This window comes from Schistocerca gregaria, chromosome 9 (genome assembly GCF_023897955.1).
Source record: "Schistocerca gregaria isolate iqSchGreg1 chromosome 9, iqSchGreg1.2, whole genome shotgun sequence".
NCBI classification, from domain to species: domain Eukaryota; kingdom Metazoa; phylum Arthropoda; class Insecta; order Orthoptera; family Acrididae; genus Schistocerca; species Schistocerca gregaria.
In genome coordinates this window covers 71,356,141-71,378,185 of record NC_064928.1, presented here as the reverse complement: position 1 = coordinate 71,378,185, position 22,045 = coordinate 71,356,141, and the positions used below count along the sequence as shown (strand labels likewise).

General features: G+C 41.0%; 1 protein-coding gene across 1 annotated transcript in view; it reads right to left on the bottom strand.

Moving 5' to 3' along the window:
- The window catches only part of LOC126291868 (uncharacterized), a 77,721-nt gene extending 58,168 nt beyond the window's left edge, over positions 1-19,553 (bottom strand). Inside the window, exon 1 of the mRNA XM_049985589.1 lies at positions 19,474-19,553. Coding sequence (XP_049841546.1) covers positions 19,474-19,530 — 57 coding nt within the window. The 5' untranslated portion in view covers positions 19,531-19,553. The remainder of the gene's footprint in view (positions 1-19,473) is intronic.
- Positions 19,554-22,045: the final 2,492 nt, after the last annotated feature.

Here is a 22,045-nt window from a genome sequence, read left to right as displayed (position 1 = left end):
GAATTAAAGCTTTGAGGGGGGGGGGGGGGGGGCGTGAGTCGTGCTCGGGTAGCTCAGTCGGTAGAGTGCTTGCCCGCGAAAGGCAAAGGTTCCGAGTTCGAGTCTCGGTCGGGCACACAGTTTTAATCTACCAGGAAGTTTCATATCAGCGCACACTCCGCTGTAGAGTGAAAATTTCATTTTAGAAGTTCTGTGATTGTCCGACACGCGAGCGCGCTATGTATAACTATCACTCCGAGAAAGACGATTATTTTAAATTCACTCGGCAAGATTGGAATCTCTCCCTTTCCACCTTATTGTTAGCCATACTGTATGATAACCTTACCGGAAACTGGAGCTTTAAAGACTGAATGTTAATTAACTCGATTGGAATTTGTGGCATGATTATTGACTCGCTTTTGTCTTCCGCTTTTATGGTGTCGTTCAGGCGCTTTATTGCGACGGCATACCGAGACCGTTGAACGAATTTATGAATTCTTTTGGGAAGTTTACGCATTCGCCTCGCTTCACCATTGTACCAATGGATTTAAATTTTTTTTCACTTTCTACCTTATTCTACAGGGTATTACGTGTATACACTGAGGTGATAAGGATTTGAACATATACAGATAGCGACAGTATCGCATACAAAAGGTATAGAAGGGCAGGCAGTACAGTGGCGGTGCTGTCATTTCTACTCAGGTACTTCATAGGAAAAGGTTTCCGATGTGGTTGTGGGCACACAACAGAAATTAACAGAATTTGAAAGTTGAGTGGTGGTTGCAGTTGGACACATAGGACGTTACATTTCGGAAATCGTTAAGAAATTCACTATTCCCAGAACCACAGTCTCAAGCGAGTGCCGAGAATAGCAAATTTCAGGCATTTCCTCTCACCAGCGGCAACGCAGCGACGTTTGCGTAGTAGGGATGGGTCGTTCGCGAACTAACGGGTCCTAAGGAACGGTTCACTAAGATGAACGGAACGAGCGAGGAACGAATTCTAAGGAGCGGTCTTTCGTAGCTCACTTTAGTCGCGGCTTCTTACATATAGTTCCCTTGAACGGGAAACGGTCGGTCTCGTTGCTGAACGGCACGTCGGCCGGTCTCGTTCCAGCCTCGGTCCCGTTCCCGTCTGTCTCGGTCTGTCTCGGCCGAGTGCCCACAGTTCAGTATCGACTTGTTGTTGTTGGTTTCGTTCGCTTCGCACTCCCATTCTAGATCCGTCATTAATAAACAGTAATTGAAGTCAAATTAAGCAGAAATACTATCAAAAACCAGTTACGATTTAAAAAACATGTCGAAATAGAAGCTCTTTGCTCTTGTCACAGATTTCCATATTGAAGGCAGGAAAAATCGCTAAAAAGTTTAAGGAACTCAGTTCATTTGCAAATATCACGTGTTGCATGGTAGAAGATCTTCTTCCATTTCAAGGTGCAAGGCCGAAGAAGCAGTTCACACGTTATGTAATTAGTTTTAAAAATACACATTATTTTGCTCATCATGAAACTCGGTAACTGAAGGAATAACAGTATCCTCCAAACAGATTTAATATATTATACACCGCTTTGACGTAATATTTACGAACGTTGCACAAGACTTAACCTATAGTCTCACAGGGTGTAATTATGTAATAGGCGTATTTAAACTGTTTTAGCATGTAATTATCTGAACTGTTTCTTATTTAAATTGTTTTGTTAATTAAATTGCATTGTGTATTATTGAGAAAGAGCGGGAAACCGCGCATAGATACATTTTGAGAAAGAGCGGGAAACAGCGCGCAGTAATACATCTGTAATGGTAGCAGGGATTGTCTGCACCAAAAACCATTGTGGGCGGCGAGACCGCACTTTTGTAGCATTGAGCGTTGGAAGCGAGCAGTTGCGAGTAAGATGTGAGACGAGGCAGTCGTAGCTAGCGAGACATGAGAGGAGGTCGCTGTAAGCGAGGTATGAATTAACACTTTGAAAGAAGCGGTGTGCTCGCCAGCCACTCGCTATATGTAGCGCAATGCTAGTTTTTAAGAATTTTTGTAAAGAACTATGCCCCTTGTAATTGTTTGTCAAGATCGTTCTCAGAATATAGTTATGTAATTTTGATGGAAAATTAGGTATGTAGCGCAACGCTACTTTTTAAGAATTTTTGTAAAGAACTATACCCCTTGTAATTGTTTGTCAAGATCGTTCTCAGAATGTAGTTAACTTCTACCAGATTAAATGCATTAAGAATTTTCTATCCCAAAATCATTCACGTAAATGCTTTACGGAATTTATTGTTATCTTAAAAGAAAAGTCTAAACTGAGCTTCAGCTTTTATCAAATCTAAATTAACTTCAACTTAAAGAATTCCAGTCACAAAGTATTATGAAACTCCACCAGCAGCTTATAATTATGTTAAAGAGAAGTAAGTATATTCATTCCACAGTTTGCTGTAGCAGTCAGATGGCGATCCAGTATAAATAATTAAAGGTAAGAATCAGTCTTAATAATTTCAGGTAACGACTGAGGGCCACGGCGACAACACATTTTATGTTTCGTCGTAATAATCAGCAGGTAGTCTTGACAGAGCAGCAGTTAAAAGATTTTAAGAGACGCAGCGTTCAGTCAGCAAGCAAACGTTCATCCAATAATAGACGGGAAGGTTTCACTTGGCGATATCCATTCAGTACGACATTTTAGTGAATCTACTGTGGATATGAATATACTGACTTTGATAATAGTGTGAATAAGTTACTGTTAAGTGGCGCAACGCATATACTAAAGTGTATAACTTTTATTCACAGGTCATCGGCAATTCTGTTTGCTTTATTGATTCGGCGTGGAAAAGTGTTTTTTCAGTGTTGAATCCGCTTTGAACAGTGATATATTTTGTTGCATGTGATGATTATAGACAATGTCCCGCAGAATAATTACTCGTTCTCAAACTGATAAAACTTTTTGTTGCGTGTGATGATTATAGACAATGTCCCGCAGAATAATTACTCGTTCTCAAACTGATAAAACTGTACAAAATACTGACGAGAGATTCTTTTCTGGAATAGGCAGTAACAATACGTGTGAAAACCCTGATTCTGAAACGTTAGGTGAACAGACATTTAATAACTGTAACAATATAGAAGCGTTTAACGAACAAGTAACTTCAGAAATGCCCACAGACAATGAAACGGTAGTGCAAAATAATTTGGCATTAAATGCAACAGACGGTACACAGTCACAAATTCCGCATAGTAGACATAACAGTTTCAGTAACGAAACCACTACAATGCAGTCAGACAGAGAGACTCCATTAAGCACTGATTTAGATTCAAACGGTACACAGCTACACAACCTGCGTAGCAGATCCAACAGTTCTCATGACCAAAATTCCGAAATTACGGAAAACGTGACGCAGTCACAATCATCTGAGGATGTTCAAATGAACACAGATCTACAGCCTTTAACAACGAATACAAATACACACAGAAGTCAATCCGAAACGGATCCAATAATGGCATTTTTGCTACAAATGAGACAAGACATGAATCAAAACTTTAACAGAGGGTCACAAGAATTAGAAAAAAGGTCACAAGATCTAAAAAACGAAATTAAGGCAGAACACGCACACACAGATCAGAAATTAGACAACATGTACCAAAATCTAAAACACGAAATCAAAGTAGAAATTCAAACAGTCGCTGAAAAATGTTCACAAACAACACAAGAATTACGCGACAAAATTCAAGAAATATCCGATAACCAAGCAACATTTGCAGTTAGTATACGGGAAACAATGACAGAAAACTTTGCTAAACAAAACGCTCAGATTGATGAACGTTTTAACAATCACACAGAAAACTGTTTGATACGTCACCGTAAACTGGTGCGATCGCAGGATAAAGAACGAAAAGAATTACTACAAACAATCACTAAACAGCGTCAGGACGACAAAAAGAAAGTGTTTGCCCAGGGCACAACATATGTAGACAATCACATACAGTCGATCTCGGAAGAAATCGAAACGGTCAAAGAAACAAATAATCAAATACAAGACAGGCTTACAGAAATCCAAACACAGACAATCGATGTGAAAACTTCTACAGACACTGAAATCCAGAATGTTAAAGATAAATTAACAGAGGACGTTCAGAAAAAACAGAGGACGTTCAGACACTAACTGACAAAATAGAACACATAGAAATTAACCATGACACAGAAAATTTAAAGGCAGATTTTAAGAAAGTCACCAAAAGCAACCGTAAATTACGAAACGAACTGACAGAAAAGATCAATGAACTCACTACAAGAATAGATCTTTTAGATACTAACAATGACGAGAGATCAGACGACACTGCACCAGTCCCAGTGCAACAGAACTCTAATAGTAATAACACGCCATTGACAAATATACAACAAACTATCACAGATCTAAAATCGCGTAATGATTCATTGCATCAGCAAATAAATTCTCTACAGCAAGAGATAGCGGACGCACAAGAAACCGCCGCACATAATCATTTTCAACAGAACACACACCGTTACGAAATGCCTCAGATCCATAATACATATAATGTTGGTAGACCTCAGAGAGTAAGAGATTTTACCCAGGAAGAAAGACACCCGAATCCATATTCAAGACAATACGACAACACTTACACACACAGACATGACAGTTTTGATCACAAACATTTTCTTTCAGTTAGAAAGTTTAAAACATTTAAAAACGACAGGGCGCAAATACATCCGTTGGATTTTATCCAACAGTTCAGGGGAGCACTTCCACCATCATGGCCAGTACAACATAAGTTAGAATTTATTGTCAGTTTTCTTGAAGGAGAACCAGCACGACGAATGCGACCAATTGCTAGACAATGTTTTTCCGTAGAAGCATTTGAGGAAGCATTTTTATCAGCATATTGGTCTGACACTACACAAAACAGCATCAAAGATCGGCTACTTAGTTTGCCAAACTTTGAAAATTCTACCTTTCCAACAATCACACAATTTTTCGAGTACATGGTGGAACAGAACCAGTACCTCAACGAGCCATACAGTCAATCGGCATTAATACAGCTTTGCATTTCAAAACTGCCCAGAGCTTTGAAAGTGTCATTACTGACAGGGCAACAAAAGGACAATGTATCCGCTTTTAGAGACATCTTACAACTATTAGAAGCACACCAGGCAGACTACGCATTTGTTAACAAAAATTTTTCACGACAGAACGGAAAACAAACAAACTCAGCTACTTTTGAACAAACACGATTTGGTAATAACAATCCGAGTAAACGCTTTCGCAGCGAAAATGACAACGAAAACAGGAGTAATGAAAAACATTATACTGACACGGTAAATTTATATTCAGGACAGCAACAGAATCCGAGACTTAACACGCAACCGAATAGGTCAAATTTCCATATGAATCATCGCTCAGATAATGCGACCGGGGAAGGCCATTACGCGGGTCGACCGCAAAATGAACAAAAACAAACGTTTCTACGGGGTGCAGGTGGGCTGCCGTACAGTCACAGTTATAACGACAGGAGAAAAGAAAACGAACACAGACCGCCGAGGACGTTCCACAATGACAATTTTAACGGAAACTACAACAGGGCCCAACAGCTGCGTTACCGTATGAATGTACCAGACACCAGATTTCATCCACCAGACACTGCTAATAATCAAAACGGCAGAACTGTACAGTTGATAGAACACATACCAAACTCCCAAGCTGAAAATCACATATCGGAAGAATTATGACTAGAGAAAACCTGCAATGAATCTCTTAATGTCGATACTATGAAATCACACAGAGAAAACATAACGACCGAAAATGCCATTACATTTGACGACGTGAGAGACACATTGTTACAGGAAAAACCAATCCTACAGAAAACAATATATCACCCAATAATAGAGATAAATTTACAGTCGCACAATATTTTAGCGATAATTGATTCAGGTTCACCTATGTGCGTAATTAACAAAGACACATTTAACAGATGCAATAGCAATAATGATTACCCAGTATTTCCTTTAAACAGAACGAAGGTCAAGGGAGCTTTTGCAGGAAAAGGCATTGAAGTTAAAAGACAGACACAATTAACATTTGTTTTTGCAGGGAAAACGTTCCACAGTGATTGTTGGATAGTTCCGAATTTAACAACAAACATGATATTAGGAATAAATTTTCTTGTTCAGTACGATGCGAAGATTGGCTTCAAATCGTCATACCTCACACTACAAAAGGAAAACAGGGAAGTGATCGTAAGATTTCAAAACACAGTATCCTCCGAAGAACAAAATATGCACAGGATCGAGATTATTACTGATTCTCAAGATAACGATTGTTATATCGCACTATACACGAACACACTTAATAATGACTTGGTAGAGGAACAGGAGTACAATATGTTCGAGACAATTACACGCAAGGTAGACAATAGTGTAGCAAAATGCGACGCAGAACGCACAGAACTTGAAAATATTCTGGTACAACACAAAGCAGTTTTTGCCAATGTTCCAGGAACAATGACAGGATTTATGTACGAATTTCAGGTGAAACCACACGAGACTTTCAAAGCAAAGCATTATCCAATCCCACACATACACACAGAAGCAGTTAAGAAAGAATTACGAGCAATGATCGATCAAGGAATAATAGAACCAGCAGCCAGCCAATATATAAATCCACTACACATTGTTGAAAAGAAGGATGGATCACTACGTTTAGTTTTAGATTCACGTCAAGTTAATAAAATAATCATTACAGAAACCGACCGACCACAGACGTTAGAAGAGTTACTGCAAAAATTTCATGGCACCTCCATTTATACTACACTCGACCTCAAATCAGGGTTTTGGCAAATCCAACTACACCCAAATTGCCGAAAATATACGGCATTCCTTTGCTTTGAGGAATGCTATCAATTTTGTAAACTTCCGTTTGGACTAACGATTTCGTCTGCCGCCTTTATACGAGGCATGAATACTATTCTACCACAAGATCTGAAAAACAAAATTACTTCATATGTCGATGACATTTTAATTGCAGCAGAAAACTGGGAACAACACAATCATACTCTTCAACAATTACTGAATACATTCGAGCAGAGTGGTATAACTATAAACTTGCGTAAATCTGAATTTGGTAAAGCGTCAATAAAATTTCTAGGGCACATTATCTCACAAACAGGTATCGCACCAGACCCTGACAAATTGCAAGCACTGAAAGACATCGACGTGCCAACAAACAAAAAGGAACTTCGGAGCTTTTTAGGTCTTATCAATTATTTTAGAAAATTTATCCACTACAAAGCATTAGACACGCCCTTGCTATACCAGCTTACAAGTAAAAACACACTTTGGTCATGGAATGAAGACGTTGAAGCTGAATTCGAGAACTTGAAAGAAGCATTATTAAAAGCACCTTTGTTATCACACCCTGACCCAACACAAAACTTTTCCGTTGCAACAGATAGTTCAACCACAGCACTAGGAGTACATATTTTCCAAGAAATAAAGGAAGAAGATAAGACAGTCGTGAAACACATTGCTTTTGCAAGCAGGATACTTTCTCCAGCAGAGCGCAATTATTCTGTAACAGAATTAGAGACACTATGTGTAATTTACGCTTTTAAGCGATTCCGTCATTTTCTATATGGCCGACATACAACAATATATACCGATCACCGAGCAATCCAGTTTTTATTGTCAGCAAAACTTACGCACGATAGATTAAGCCGCTGGAAATTATACTTACAAAAGTTTGATTTTACCATTATACACGTTCCAGGCACGCAGAATACTGTTGCCGACGCATTGTCGAGGTCCATTCACAATAAACGCATGGAGAAAGAAAATACCTTTTGCTACAACAACCATAGTATTATGTATATTAAACAAGTAGCTTTCGAAAACTTTATATCAGCAGCATTACAGGATATAGAGAGAGAACAGCAGAAAGATGAAACACTGAAAGAGATTGTAACGCTTTGGAAAGACAGAAGTAACGCTAAAGTCAGACTTCATTACACTGTACATCAAAATATACTCTTTATTCGATCATACCGAGACGGTAATAATTGGCTTTTATGCATTCCGGAAGGGATCGTAAATAAACTGATATGGTATACACATCTAAGTTATGGACACTACGGAGCGTGGAAATGCTTTCTGATTCTGCGACAAAATTGCCACTTTAATAACATGGAAAAACACATAAGAAAAGTAATAGCATCATGCAAGATATGTCAAAAAGCTAAATCATCAACAGTGTCACACATTCCACCATTGTATCCCATCATACCGGTTAAGTTAAGACACATGGCAGCAGTGGATCTTTTCGGTCCAATCCCCAGAACAAATAATGGTTATAGTTATATTTTTGTAGCTGTAGAACTAACATCCAAATTTGTAACATTTTCTCCACTAAGGAAAGCAACAGCAAGAACAGTACCAAGAGCGTTTGTAAGAGATTTTCTATCAGTAGTAGGACGTGTACAGAAGGTTATATCGGATAACGGTCCGCAATTTAGGTCAGACGTATGGAAGAAAATGTTAGAAAGTAAGAACATAACACCTATTTACATATCAAGATATCACAGTTCTTCCAACCCATCAGAAAGAATAATGAAAGAGATCGGGAAGTTATGCAGAATTTATTGTCATAAAAGACATACAACATGGGATAAATATATTTTACAGTTTCAAGAAGTGATAAATGCAATACCCAATGAATCTACGATGCTATCACCAACCGTAATACTGACAAATAAAGACCCACCGAACAAAATTACCGAACTAATTACTTTTCCTAAGACGCGTAGGCTTCGACATAGTGAAATAATAGACACAGCATTAGCAAACACTAAAAGAGCTGCAGATCGGCGGAAGAAACAACAGAAGCAGGTAAGTCGACTACAGAAGTACGAGATTGGCGACAAAGTACTGATTCGCACTCATTTTCTTTCCAACAAAGGTAAGCACAGATGCCGTAAATTCGAACTTCTGTATGCAGGCCCTTACAGAGTTCGTAATATTCCACACGCTAATGTAGTGCATGTGGAAACGCTACGTAAGAAGAAATCATTAGGGAATCATCATGTATCCAACGTGAAACATTTCTTGACTTAAATTTTTGCATTTCAGCTGACGAAAGGACGGCGTGACACGTAAGTATGCAACAGTGGTAGTTTCAGCGCGCTTCAGTAACAAACAAAGCCGCGACACGCAGCGGGCCGCTAATATTTCACCGTACCTTAAAGAACACAGCAGTACTTAATGATGCTACGCCAGCCAAGACAAATAAAAACACGAGAAACATTTCCTAACTTAAAGAGAACATGCAGACAACGACACGACGTATGAATTTGTGCACTGAGAGCTCATAAATGAAAGAAATTTTTTTTATAACGTGACATAATTACTTAAGAAAACGTCGATTTTTGCAATAGCTAAACTGATAATATAGATCGTTCATTAATCAATTATTTTAGTGGTAACATTAACATGTACTCTTTATTCCAGAATGCAGCATTGTTGTCACACGTCATCAAAATGAAACGTAGTTTTAGTTAGAATAAGGATGTGAATCTTTAGGTCACGCAGATAGCTGACGCTAATTGTCATTACAGAAATTTTATAGGTCATGCCGGGAGCTGACGTGATTTTGCAGCAGTTAATATTATGATAAAGTGTTTTATAGGTCATGCCAGGAGCGGACGAGAAGTACCAGAAGATGTTTATTGAAGTCATGCCGTGCACTGACGATAATTAATACTGAATGTTTTATAATAAGTCATGCCGTGCGCTGACGTTAATTAATGCTGAATGTTTATAACAGGTTATGCAGAGAGTTGACACAGATGCAGAAGAAGAATGTGTATGTTATGTTAGTATATAAGAAATGTATAATGTTAAGAAATAATTTTGCTAGCATGTGACACATTGCAACACTATGGATGGGGACCACACATTACAATGTCTAACCAGAATAATGTTTACCTTAATTTTCAGCTGCAAAAGAATACTTTAAATAATTTTATGACAGTAATTTTATTGTATATTATGACCTGACATTTGACGACTCATAACTGACGACTACACCCCTGAATGGAAGATAAAATTTTAGGACAGTAAGTCAAGAAATGCATTGTCAACAAAATTTATAATTAATGATGTAAGAAACTAAGATATGTAAATACAGAATAAGTAATAATGTACTTGTCTATAACAAATCTGTATACTATCAAATACTGAATAAGTAGGAACTTTTATGTCTTTTATATATGGGAATAATTTTCTGGAAGAATTCTTAAATTAAAACTACATATTGTTACAAATTACGACACAACATATTTTGTCATAGGGAAAATTATTTGGTAGTCAAATTATGGTACCAACAATGTCCGTGAACCCATTGCCAAAACAATTTTACCCGTACCTTAATTCCTGTGCATCCCCATGGTTATTGAGCACAGAATCAGTGAATTGTGAAACACGTGACTTCAACCAATGATGTTCTCGACGAGGTGTTTGCATACCTAGATGCACACCGCAGCCCGATGTATGTCAATTGGTGCCTGCATACCTAGATACACACCACAGTATGATGTACGACAATAGGTGTTTGCATAGCAAGATGCACACCACCAACCTTAATGGACCATTGGAGATGGAACTTAATCCTGATGTGGCTGCGGCAACTCAGGCTATTCGACGACGTACTTAGTGTTTGGGTACACTAAAACTATGGAGCAAGGCGATGATGGAACCACATGGCGAAACCTGGTGTTGTGCTATGTGAGGGAAAGGAACAGACTTTTGAGTGCATTCACAGACAGTTGCCAGTGCTTTGACCATGCTATCCAATTCCTTTTGTACCTTCCTTAATTGTGGTACTAAGAGATGCCAATTTGAATTAAATGTTTCATAATGTAAACTTTCAATTGCTTCATATGATCTGTATATTGATTTTCACATTTACTCTTATTCTTGTTGTTAAATTTAAGGGAACCAAATTTTACTTGATGTACAATTCCTACTAAAACCCTTTCTATTTACATATTCTCTTTATTAGAGATAGACAAATCATTTCGTATGACAGCATTTGTGTATACACTTTGTTCAAACTATTTTCTATAATCAAATTTTATACTTATGTTGAGTCCATATGACTCAACAACGTAGTAAAATTTTAAGAAAGCCGAGTAGCGGCATATGTAATTATGTAATAGGCGTATTTAAACTGTTTTAGCATGTAATTATCTGAACTGTTTCTTATTTAAATTGTTTTGTTAATTAAATTGCATTGTGTATTATTGAGAAAGAGCGGGAAACCGCGCATAGATACATTTTGAGAAAGAGCGGGAAACAGCGCGCAGTAATACATCTGTAATGGTAGCAGGGATTGTCTGCACCAAAAACCATTGTGGGCGGCGAGACCGCACTTTTGTAGCATTGAGCGTTGGAAGCGAGCAGTTGCGAGTAAGATGTGAGACGAGGCAGTCGTAGCTAGCGAGACATGAGAGGAGGTCGCTGTAAGCGAGGTATGAATTAACACTTTGAAAGAAGCGGTGTGCTCGCCAGCCACTCGCTATATGTAGCGCAATGCTAGTTTTTAAGAATTTTTGTAAAGAACTATGCCCCTTGTAATTGTTTGTCAAGATCGTTCTCAGAATATAGTTATGTAATTTTGATGGAAAATTAGGTATGTAGCGCAACGCTACTTTTTAAGAATTTTTGTAAAGAACTATACCCCTTGTAATTGTTTGTCAAGATCGTTCTCAGAATGTAGTTAACTTCTACCAGATTAAATGCATTAAGAATTTTCTATCCCAAAATCATTCACGTAAATGCTTTACGGAATTTATTGTTATCTTAAAAGAAAAGTCTAAACTGAGCTTCAGCTTTTATCAAATCTAAATTAACTTCAACTTAAAGAATTCCAGTCACAAAGTATTATGAAACTCCACCAGCAGCTTATAATTATGTTAAAGAGAAGTAAGTATATTCATTCCACAGTTTGCTGTAGCAGTCAGATGGCGATCCAGTATAAATAATTAAAGGTAAGAATCAGTCTTAATAATTTCAGGTAACGACTGAGGGCCACGGCGACAACACATTTTATGTTTCGTCGTAATAATCAGCAGGTAGTCTTGACAGAGCAGCAGTTAAAAGATTTTAAGAGACGCAGCGTTCAGTCAGCAAGCAAACGTTCATCCAATATTAGACGGGAAGGTTTCAAGGGGGAAAAAAAAGCAGGAGAAAATGTCGGCAGCGGCTCATGGAGGTCCGCATGTCCATATAATTGGAAAATCAGTTATTAGACTGAAGTACCGACCAACAAACTTATGCGTTTCTAGGCACAATGAGAGGCAAAAAGACTGCCCGGCCCGAATAATTTAGGGTCCGAGAACAGAGCATTGCACAAGCTCGAGTTCAGTCAGAAGTGCCAGTGTTGGCAACCCTAGTAGTCTGTGCAGCTTCAGCATCGTGTTTACATCGTGGATTAGTAGCAGTATAACAGTCAGGATAGAGTATATGTCGAGATTCACTACAATTTAACTCATCGTATCATTTCCTTAGAAAATCATTATTCAACCACGGTTGAAATATAAAAACGCCACGTCGTTAAAACTACTATTTGTGTAACACTTAATACTATGAGTCGTTCAACTGTCAAAAACAATGCATGATTTGAGCTGTCTGTATCACCAGAGGTCTCTACGGGAACCCGGAACCTGGAACTCGATGCCAGTTCCTAGGTGCCTGTCTCAATGCTTTCAGTCGAAAGAAAAAAATTATTTTCAACACTGCATAACTAGTGCACGAATTAACAAATTGAAATGTTGTCATAATCTACTGATGATGGGACATAATTTTACGTCAAAAGTTTAGCACAATAAGACAAATGTTACAGATAGAAACAGTGTTGTTTTACCCATGTTGAATCTTGTGGACGCCGCGGCCATTACTGACGGTCGCTGAACGACACAACCAGCCTCAAACACTTTTTAAGTATTTTATTTTAGTGACATAACTGATTTCAGGCTACCATGTCCAATTTCAGACGGACGCCTAATATTTTTGATTGTGGAAATGTTTTCTTCAACAGCATGTGGTCAGCCCACAATACGTTTCAGTAGATGGCGATCTGTATTGGCGTCGCCCATATGGTTTTGCAGATAGATGTATATGTTCCTGAATTACACCATAGCACACATATTGTAAATAAATCACTGTGGCTCACTTCGTAATGTTCTTAAAATACACGTCAAGCATTATACACTTGATGTTTTTCTTTAAACTGCAAAGACTGTATGATTATGCCATGTACGACATGCCTGCCACCATTGGCGATGTCGTGGCACAGCCGAATAGCGAGCTTGTGCATCACCCGCTCAAGTGTCGGAACATCGATGAGGTCGATGACCTCTTGAAAGTCTGTTTTCGGCTCAGCGATGGTTTTGGGGTTATTTTTGTACACATTGTCTTTAAGACAGCCCCACGAAAAGGACTCACATGCGTTCAGAGAAAATGACACCAAATTCATATTCAGAGAATGACAACAAACGAGGCCCATGCCAGTGGCCTCTGGGTACCCCAGAGCCAGAATGCGGCCCCCAAGGTGCTCCTCCATGACATCAAACACTCTCCTGCTTCAATGGAATAGAGCTCCGTCTTGCATGGACCACCTCTTGACGAAATCAGGGTCACTTTGGACAACGGGGATTAAATTATTTTCCAAAATCTTCACGTACCGTTCGGTAATCACCGTGCCATCTAGGAATGTCGCACCGATTATTCCGTGATTGGACACTGCACACCACACAGTCACCTGTTGAGGGCGAAACGACTTCTCGATCGCGAAATGCAGATTCTCAGTCCCGCAAATGCGCCAACTTTTCTTACTGACGAGCTCATCGAAATGAAAGTGGCTTCGCCGTCAAAGCAAATTATGCCCATGCGCACACAAATTCCATCCATGCCCCGTGGCCAACCGCGTAGTTTGAACGTCCTAATGGAAATCATTCAGATGTTATGGTAATTTTATTTCATATAGCTCAATAATTGTCACCCTGTAAGAGAAGGCAACTACTTTCCTCATTGATCATATATATACGATCAAAAGTATCCGGACACCTGGCTGAAAATGACGTACACGTTCGTGGCGCTCTCCATCGGTAATGCTGGAATTCAGTTCAGTATGGTGTTTGCCCGCCCTTAGACTTGATGACAGCTCCCACGATCGAAGGCATACGTCCAGTCATGTCCTGGAAGGGGAATGACAGTCCATTCTTTCCGGAGTGCCACAGTGAGGATAGGTATTGACATCGGTCGCTAAAGCCAGGAACGAAGTTGGCGTTCCAAGACATCCCAAAAGTGTTCTACAGGATTCAGGTCAGGACTCCGTGCACGCAAGTCCCTTGCAGTGATGTCATTGTCGTGTAAACACTCCGCCACAGGTCGTGCATTACGATCAGATGCTCGATTGTGTTGGAAGATACAATCGTCATCCCCGAACTGTCCGCAACTGTGGGAAGCGAGAAGGTGGTTAAAACATCAACGTACTCGTAGGCCTGTGCTGTAATAGCCCCACCCAAAATAACAAATGGTGCAAGCTCCCTCAGCGAAAAACACGACCACACCATAACGCCACCGGTTCCGAATTTTACTGTTGGCACTACACACGCTGGCAGACGACGTTCACCAGGCATTCACCATACCTACACCCTGCCATCGGATGGCCACATCGTCTACCGTGATTCGTCACTCCGTACAACGTTTTTCCACTGTTTAATCGTCCAATGTTTACGCTCCTTGCACGAAGCGATTCACCGCTTGGTATTTACCGGTGTGATGTGTGACTTATGAGCAGCCACTCGAGCATGAAATCCAAGTTTTCTCACCTCCCGCCTACCTGTCATAGTACTTGCAGTGGATCCTGACGCAGTTTGGAACTCCTGTGTGACGGTCCTGTCACACATTACGACGCTCTTCAACTGTCTGCGGTCTCTGTCACTCGACACACGACGCTAGCCTGTGCGCTTTTGTGCTGTACGTGTCCCTTCACGTTTCCACTTCGCTGTCACATCGGAAACAGTGGGCCTATGAATGTTTAGGAGTGTGGAAAAATCCCGTACAGACGTATGGCACAAGTGACACCCAATCACCTGACCACGTTCGAAGTCTGTGAATTCCGCGGAGCGCCCCATTCTGTCCTCTCACGATGTTTAATTACTACTGAGGCCGCTGATATGGAATAGCTGGCAGTAGGTGGCAGCACAATGCACCTAATTTGAAAATCGTATGCTCCTGGGGGCGTCCCGATATTTTTGATCACATAGTGCATATACACTATTGGCCATTAAAATTGCTACACCACGAAGATGACGTGCTACAGACGCGAAATTTAACCGACAGCAAGAAGATGCTGTGATATGCAAATGATTAGCTTTTCAGAGAATTCACACAACGTTGGCACCGGTGGCGACACCTACAACGTGCTCACATCAGGAAAGTTTCCAACCGATTTCTCATACACAAACAGCAGTTGACTGGCGTTGCCTGGTGAAACGTTGTTGTAATGCCTCGTGAAAGGAGGAGAAATGCGTACCATCAAGTTTCTGCCTTTAATAAAGGTCGGATTGTAGACTATCGCGTTTGCGGTTTATCGTATCGCGACATTGCTGCTCGCGTTGGTCGAGATCCAATGACCGTTAGCAGAATATGGAATCGCTGGTTTCAGGAGGGTAATAGGGGACGCTGTGTTGAATACCAACGAACTCGTGTCACTGTCAGTCGAGATGACAGGCATCTTATCCGCATGGCTGTAACGGATCGTGCAGCCACGCCTCGAACCCTGAGTCAAGAGATGGGGACGTTTGCAAGACAACAACCATCTGCACGAACAGTTCGACGACGTTTCCAGCAGCATGGACTATCAGCTCGGAGACCATGGCTGCTGTTACCCTTGACACTGCATCAGAGACAGGAGCGCCTGCGATGGTGTACTCAACGACGAACGTGGTGCATGAATGGCAAAAAGTCATTTTTTCGGACGAATCCAGGTTCTGTTTACAACATCATGATGGTCGCATACGTGTTTGGCGACATCGCGGTGAGCGCACATTGGAAGGGTGTATTCGTCATCGCCATACTGCCGTATCACCCGGCGTGATGGTATGCGGTGCCATTGGTTAAACGTCTCGGTCCCCTCTTGTTCGCATTGACGGTACTTTGAACAGTGGACGTTACATTTCAAATGTGTTATCACTCGTGGCTCTACCCTTCATTTGATCCCTGCGAAACCCAACATTTCAGCAGGATAATGCACGATTCAGATAGTGAAGGGAGACGAAAATTTAATAGTCATGGGTGGCTGCAATTCGGTAGTAGGAAAAGGGAGAGAAGGAAACGTAGTAGGTGAATATCGATTGGGGGTAAGAAATGAGAGAGGAAGCCGCCTGGTAGAATTTTGCGCAGAGCACAACTTAATCATAGCTAACACTTGGTTCAAAAATCATGAAAGAAGGTTGTATACATGGAAGAAACCTGGAGATACTGATAGATTTCAGATAGATTATATGATGGTAAGAGAGAGAGATTTAGGAACCAGGTTTTAAATTGTAAGACATTTTCAGGGGCAGATGTGGACTCTGACCACAATCTATTGGTTATTAACTGTAGATTAAAACTGAAGAAACTGCAAAAATGTAGGAATTCCATGAGATGAGATATGGATAAACTGACTAAACCAGAGGTTGTACAGAGTCACATGGAGAGCGTAAGGGAACTAATGGCAGGAATGGGGGAAACAAATACAGTAGAAGAAGAATGGGTAGCTTTGAGGGATGAAGTAGTGAAGGCAGCAGAGGATCAAGTAGGTAAAAAGACGAGGGACAGTAGAAATCCTTGGGTAACAGAAGAAATATTGAATTTAACTGATGAAAGGAGAAAATATAAAAATGCAGTAAATGAGGCAGTCAAAAAGGAATACAAACGTCTCAAACATGAGATCGACAGGATGTGGAAAATGTCTAAGCAGGGATGGCTAGAGGATAAATGTAAGGATGTAGAGGCTTATTCACTAGGGGTAACATAGCTTCTGCCTACAGGAAAATTAAAGAGATCTTTGGAGGAAAGAGAACCACTTGTATGAATATTAAGAGCTCAGATGGAAACCCAGTTATAAGCAAAGAAGGGAAAGCAGAAAGGTTGAAGGAGTATATAGAGGGTTTATACAAGGGCGATGTACTTGAGGACAATATTATGGAAATGGAAGAGGATGTAGATGAAGACGAAATGAGAGATATGATACTGCGTGAAGAGTTTGACAGAGCTTTGAAAGACCTGAGTCGAAACAAGACCCCGGGAGTAGACAACATTCCATTAGAACTACTGACGGCCTTGGGAGAGCCAGTCCTGACAAAACACTACCATCTGGTGAGCAAGATGTATGAGACAGGCGGAATACACTCAGACTTCAAGAAGAATATAATAATTCGAATCCCAAAGAAAGCTGGTGTTGACAGATGTGAAAATTACAGAACTATCAGTTTAATAACTCACGGCTGCAAAATACTAACGCGAATTCTTTACAGACGAATGGAAAAACTGGTAGAAGCCGGGGAAGATCAGTTTGGATTCCGTAGAAATATTGGAACATGTGAGGCAATACTGACCCTACGACTTGTCTTAGAAAAAAGATTAAGGAAAGGCAAACCTACGTTTCTACCATTTGTAGACTTAGAGGAAGCTTTTGACAATGTTGATTGGAATACTCTCTTTCAAATTCTGAAGGTGACAGGGGTAAAATACAGGGAGCAAAAGGCTATTTACAATTTCTACAGAAACCAGATGGCAGTTATAAGGGTCGAGGGGCATGAAAGGGAAACAGTGGTTGGGAAGGGAGTGAGACAGGGTTGTAGCCTCTCCCCGATGTTATTCAATCTGTATATTGAGAAAACTGTAAAGGAAACAAAAGAAAAATTCGGAGTAGGTATTAAAATCCATGGAAAAGAAATAATAACTTTGAGGTTCGCCGATGACATTGTAACTCTGTCAGAGATAGCAAAGGATCTTGAAGAGCAGCTGAACGGAATGGACAGTGTCTTGAAAGGAGGATGTAAGATGAACGTCAACAAAAGAAAGACGAGGATAATGGAATGTAGTCGAATTAAATTGGGTGATGCTTCGGGAATTAGATTAGAAAACGAGACGCTTGAAGTAGTAAATGAGTTTTCTGTTTGGGGAGAAAAATAACTGATGATGGTCGAAGTAGAGAGGATATAAAACGGAGACTGGCAATGGCAAGGAAAGGGTTTCTGAAGAAGAGAAATTAGTTACATTTAGTGTAGCTTTTGGTGTCAGAAAGTCGCTTCTAAAAGTATTTGTATGGAGTGTAGCCATGTATTGAAGTGAAACATGGACGATAAATAGTTTGTACAAGAAGAGAATAGAAGCTTTCGAAATGTGGTGCTACAGAAGAATGCTGAAGACTAGGTGGGTAGATCACATAACTAATGAGGAGGTGTTGAATAGGATTGGGGAGAAGAGAAGTTTGTGGCACAACTTGACTAGAAGAAGGGATCGGTTGGTAGGACATGTTCTGAGGCATCAAGGGATCACCAATTTAGTATTAGAGGGCAGCGTGGAGGGTAAAAATCGTAGAGGGGGCCAAGAGATGAATACAGCAAGCAGACTCAGAAGGATGTAGGTTGCAGTAGGTACTGGGAGATGAAGAAGCTTGCACAGGATAGAGCAGCATTGAGAGCTGCATCAAACCAGTCTCAGGACTGAATACTACAACAACAACAACAATGGAAGACCGTATGTTGCAGGTCCTGTACGGGCCTGTCTGAATACAGAAAATGTTCGACTGTTGCCCTGGCCAGCACATTCCCCAGATCTCTCACCAACCGGAAACGTCTGGTCAATGGTGGCCGAGCAACTGGCTCGCCACAATACGCCAGTCACTACTCTTGATGAACTGTGGTATCGTGTTGAAGCTGCATGGGCAGCTGTACCTGTACACGCCATCCAAGCTCTGTTCTGGGTACTGATTTCTCTGGATCTATGCACCCAAATTGCGTGAAAACGTAATCAAATGTCAGTTCTAGTATAGTATATTTATCCAATGAATACCAGTCTATCATCTGCATTTCTTCTTGGTGTAACAATTTTAATGGCCAGCAGTGTATATTCTTGTAGAGTGTGGAGCAGAGGACATGCTGTAACCGAAACATCTGTACAACGAAAAATATTAGCCACCTGAAGATGGGCATGGTAGCCTGACATCGGTTATTGCACTTAAATAGAACATTATGAAAGTAGTTTGAGGCCGATTGCGTCATTCACTAACTAGAAACTGTGTGTTTGTCTTTAGGCACCGTAACTAACGGCACAGGAATACACGGACTTTACTCGTACAGTATTTGCGAAACGCGTCGGGCAGTAAGGAGACGGTACTTCGAGCCTCCAGCAGCAGTGGCTGGGGCAGCCGCTCGCTGGCTTACCTTCGAGGCGGCGGAGAACAGCACGGCGCCTAGTGCGGCGATCAGGAGCGTCCTCATGGTGGCTGGCGGAGGGAGGCTGTGGCGCCGCCTGCGTGGCCGCTGCCGCACTTATACCCCTCCCGCCCGCCGTCTCTCTCCGCGGGGCGTGGCAACAAAACAGAAATCACTGTCAGCTGGCGCGAGCGGTTCCCTCACCTGTCGCTGAAGTTTGTTCAGCACGCTTCCTGCTGTCCAGCTGACGTGACAGGCTGGACACATTATTTTTTTTTTTTTTTTAATTTTCATCGCCTGTTGTGGGACGGTCGCAGTGAGTTGTTTCCGGAGCTGTCAGGCTGTCAGTGGGTCCGGTCAGCGACGAAAAAGAAAATTACACACTCTGCTCGCTGTTGTTGAGATTAAATCACGCGAACGGAGCGTGCCTTCCTGAAATGTCGTGAAACTAGCAGTAATATTTTTGAGAAAGAATCGTCCCCTCTGTAGGAATCAACATGCAGCACAGTTGTTGTCAAACTCAGCTCACTTTTAAGTATATTTCCGCCATTTTACTGTACATATGCCTTTATTTTATATAACTAACGTTGTTGTTCTTGTTGTCTTGAATCCTTATACTGGTTTGATGCAGCTCTCCATGGTGCTCTACCCTGTGCAGGCTTCTTCATCTCCCAGTACATACTGCAGCCTACGTCCTTCAGAATCTCTAGGTCTCCCTCGACGATTTTTACCCTTCACGCTGCCCTCCAATACTAAATTGGTGATCCCTTGATGCCTCAGAACATGTCCTACCAACCGATCCCTTCTTCTAGTCAAGTTGTGCCACAAACTCCTCTTCTCCCCAGTCCTATTCAGTACCTCCTCATTAGTTATGTGATCTACCCATCTAATCTTCAGCATTCTTCTGCAGCACCACATTTCGAAAGCTTCTATTCTCTTCTTGTCTAAACTATTTATCGTCCATGTTTCATTTCCATACATGGCTACACTCCATACAAAAACTTTCAGAAACGACTTCCTGACACTTAAATCTATACTCGATGTTGACAAATTTCTCTTCTTCAGAAACGCTTTCCTTGCCATTGCCAGTCTACATTTTATATCATCTCTACTTCGACCATCATCAGTTATTTTGCTCCCCAAATAGGAAAACTATAATATGTATATAACTTTAATGGTTCTACAAATGCTCAGAAGTGAGAAGGGACGTAGATCATTAAGCCATTCCAGCATCACACTGAAAATTATCGAAGTAATGCTACTTACATATTGGATACAATCAGAGTTTCTTAAGAGAAGTAATCGTTAAGATCTATTAAACTGAGCGTCTCAGCGTTGTAACATTATGTGATTGCCTTATCATTCTAAATCATTCACTAATCGAGCAGTCACTCGACGACAGCTGCAGTTAGCAAATAATGTTGCGAGAATGTAAAAGGCGAACGTCCTGTGACGTAACGTGTTTATTGTCGAAGCGCCGTCAGAGATGCAGTGAGTTACTAACTTTGAAAACCTCGGCGCGAAAAACGGACAGAAGAAGGAGAGCTTCTGTTAAGTTTGTAAGGTAGGAGACGAGGAACTGGCAGAAGTAAAGCTGTGAGGACGGGGCGTGAGTCGTGCTTGGGTAGCTCAGTTGATAAACCTGGGGGAAACCCACTACAAAGCCAACCACATCCGGATGTTTCTGCTCGAAGTTAGTTACCTCCGAGCGAAACTGAGCGCACAACTACAGGACCTTACAACCGCCCAACTATATCGGATAATGAATACTGGCGGAAGAGTAAACCGCATGCAAACGAAACATCCCCTACGGGATTGGGCTCAAATCTGGAAGACCATTCACAACACAGTGCTGGGAGCAAATATCAGATCAACATGGTATAATGTAGTTAATAAGACCATACCTACGAAGGAATAATTACACAGAATACGATTGTCGGCAACTGACAGATCTGAGGAGTGTGCCCTCATAGACACAACACAGATGTGTCTCCGGAGAAAATAAATTGGTCTGGGAATGGTGCAGAATGAACCTTGCCTCTATTCGCAGGACAGCTAGACAGACAATCTCCATCGCATCGGTGTTGTAACCTGATGGCATTTATTATCCCATATCGAAGAAACATATATGGACATGGCTGACAGGACATACTCTGCATTACCTAATTCAAGCCGAAGATGCGCCATCTTATTGGGGCTACAGAGTATATGTAGCCACACAACTGCTGACGAAAGATGACAAAGACAGACAAAAGTTCGCGAACTATATACCAGATTTGAGAATAACGACACTATGAACGATAAAGACGATGGAAAAAAACCAACAAGGAACGACGCAGTAGACGTATGCACTGGCGTCCGACTGTTAATAACGTTGATGGCAGTGTGAGTTTTTTTTTCTTTTTTTTCCGCGTCCGTATATTCCACATCACAACCAGTGTGTGGCGTCGGCAATTGGGCTCTCAGTGCTAAGAGAAGACAACTGCTGACATAGGAGATAACAAATAGGGAAAATGAAACGAGACCAAGCGTATGGTTGGGGTACACCATGATAGGCAACCGTCGACAAGACGAGCGTTGA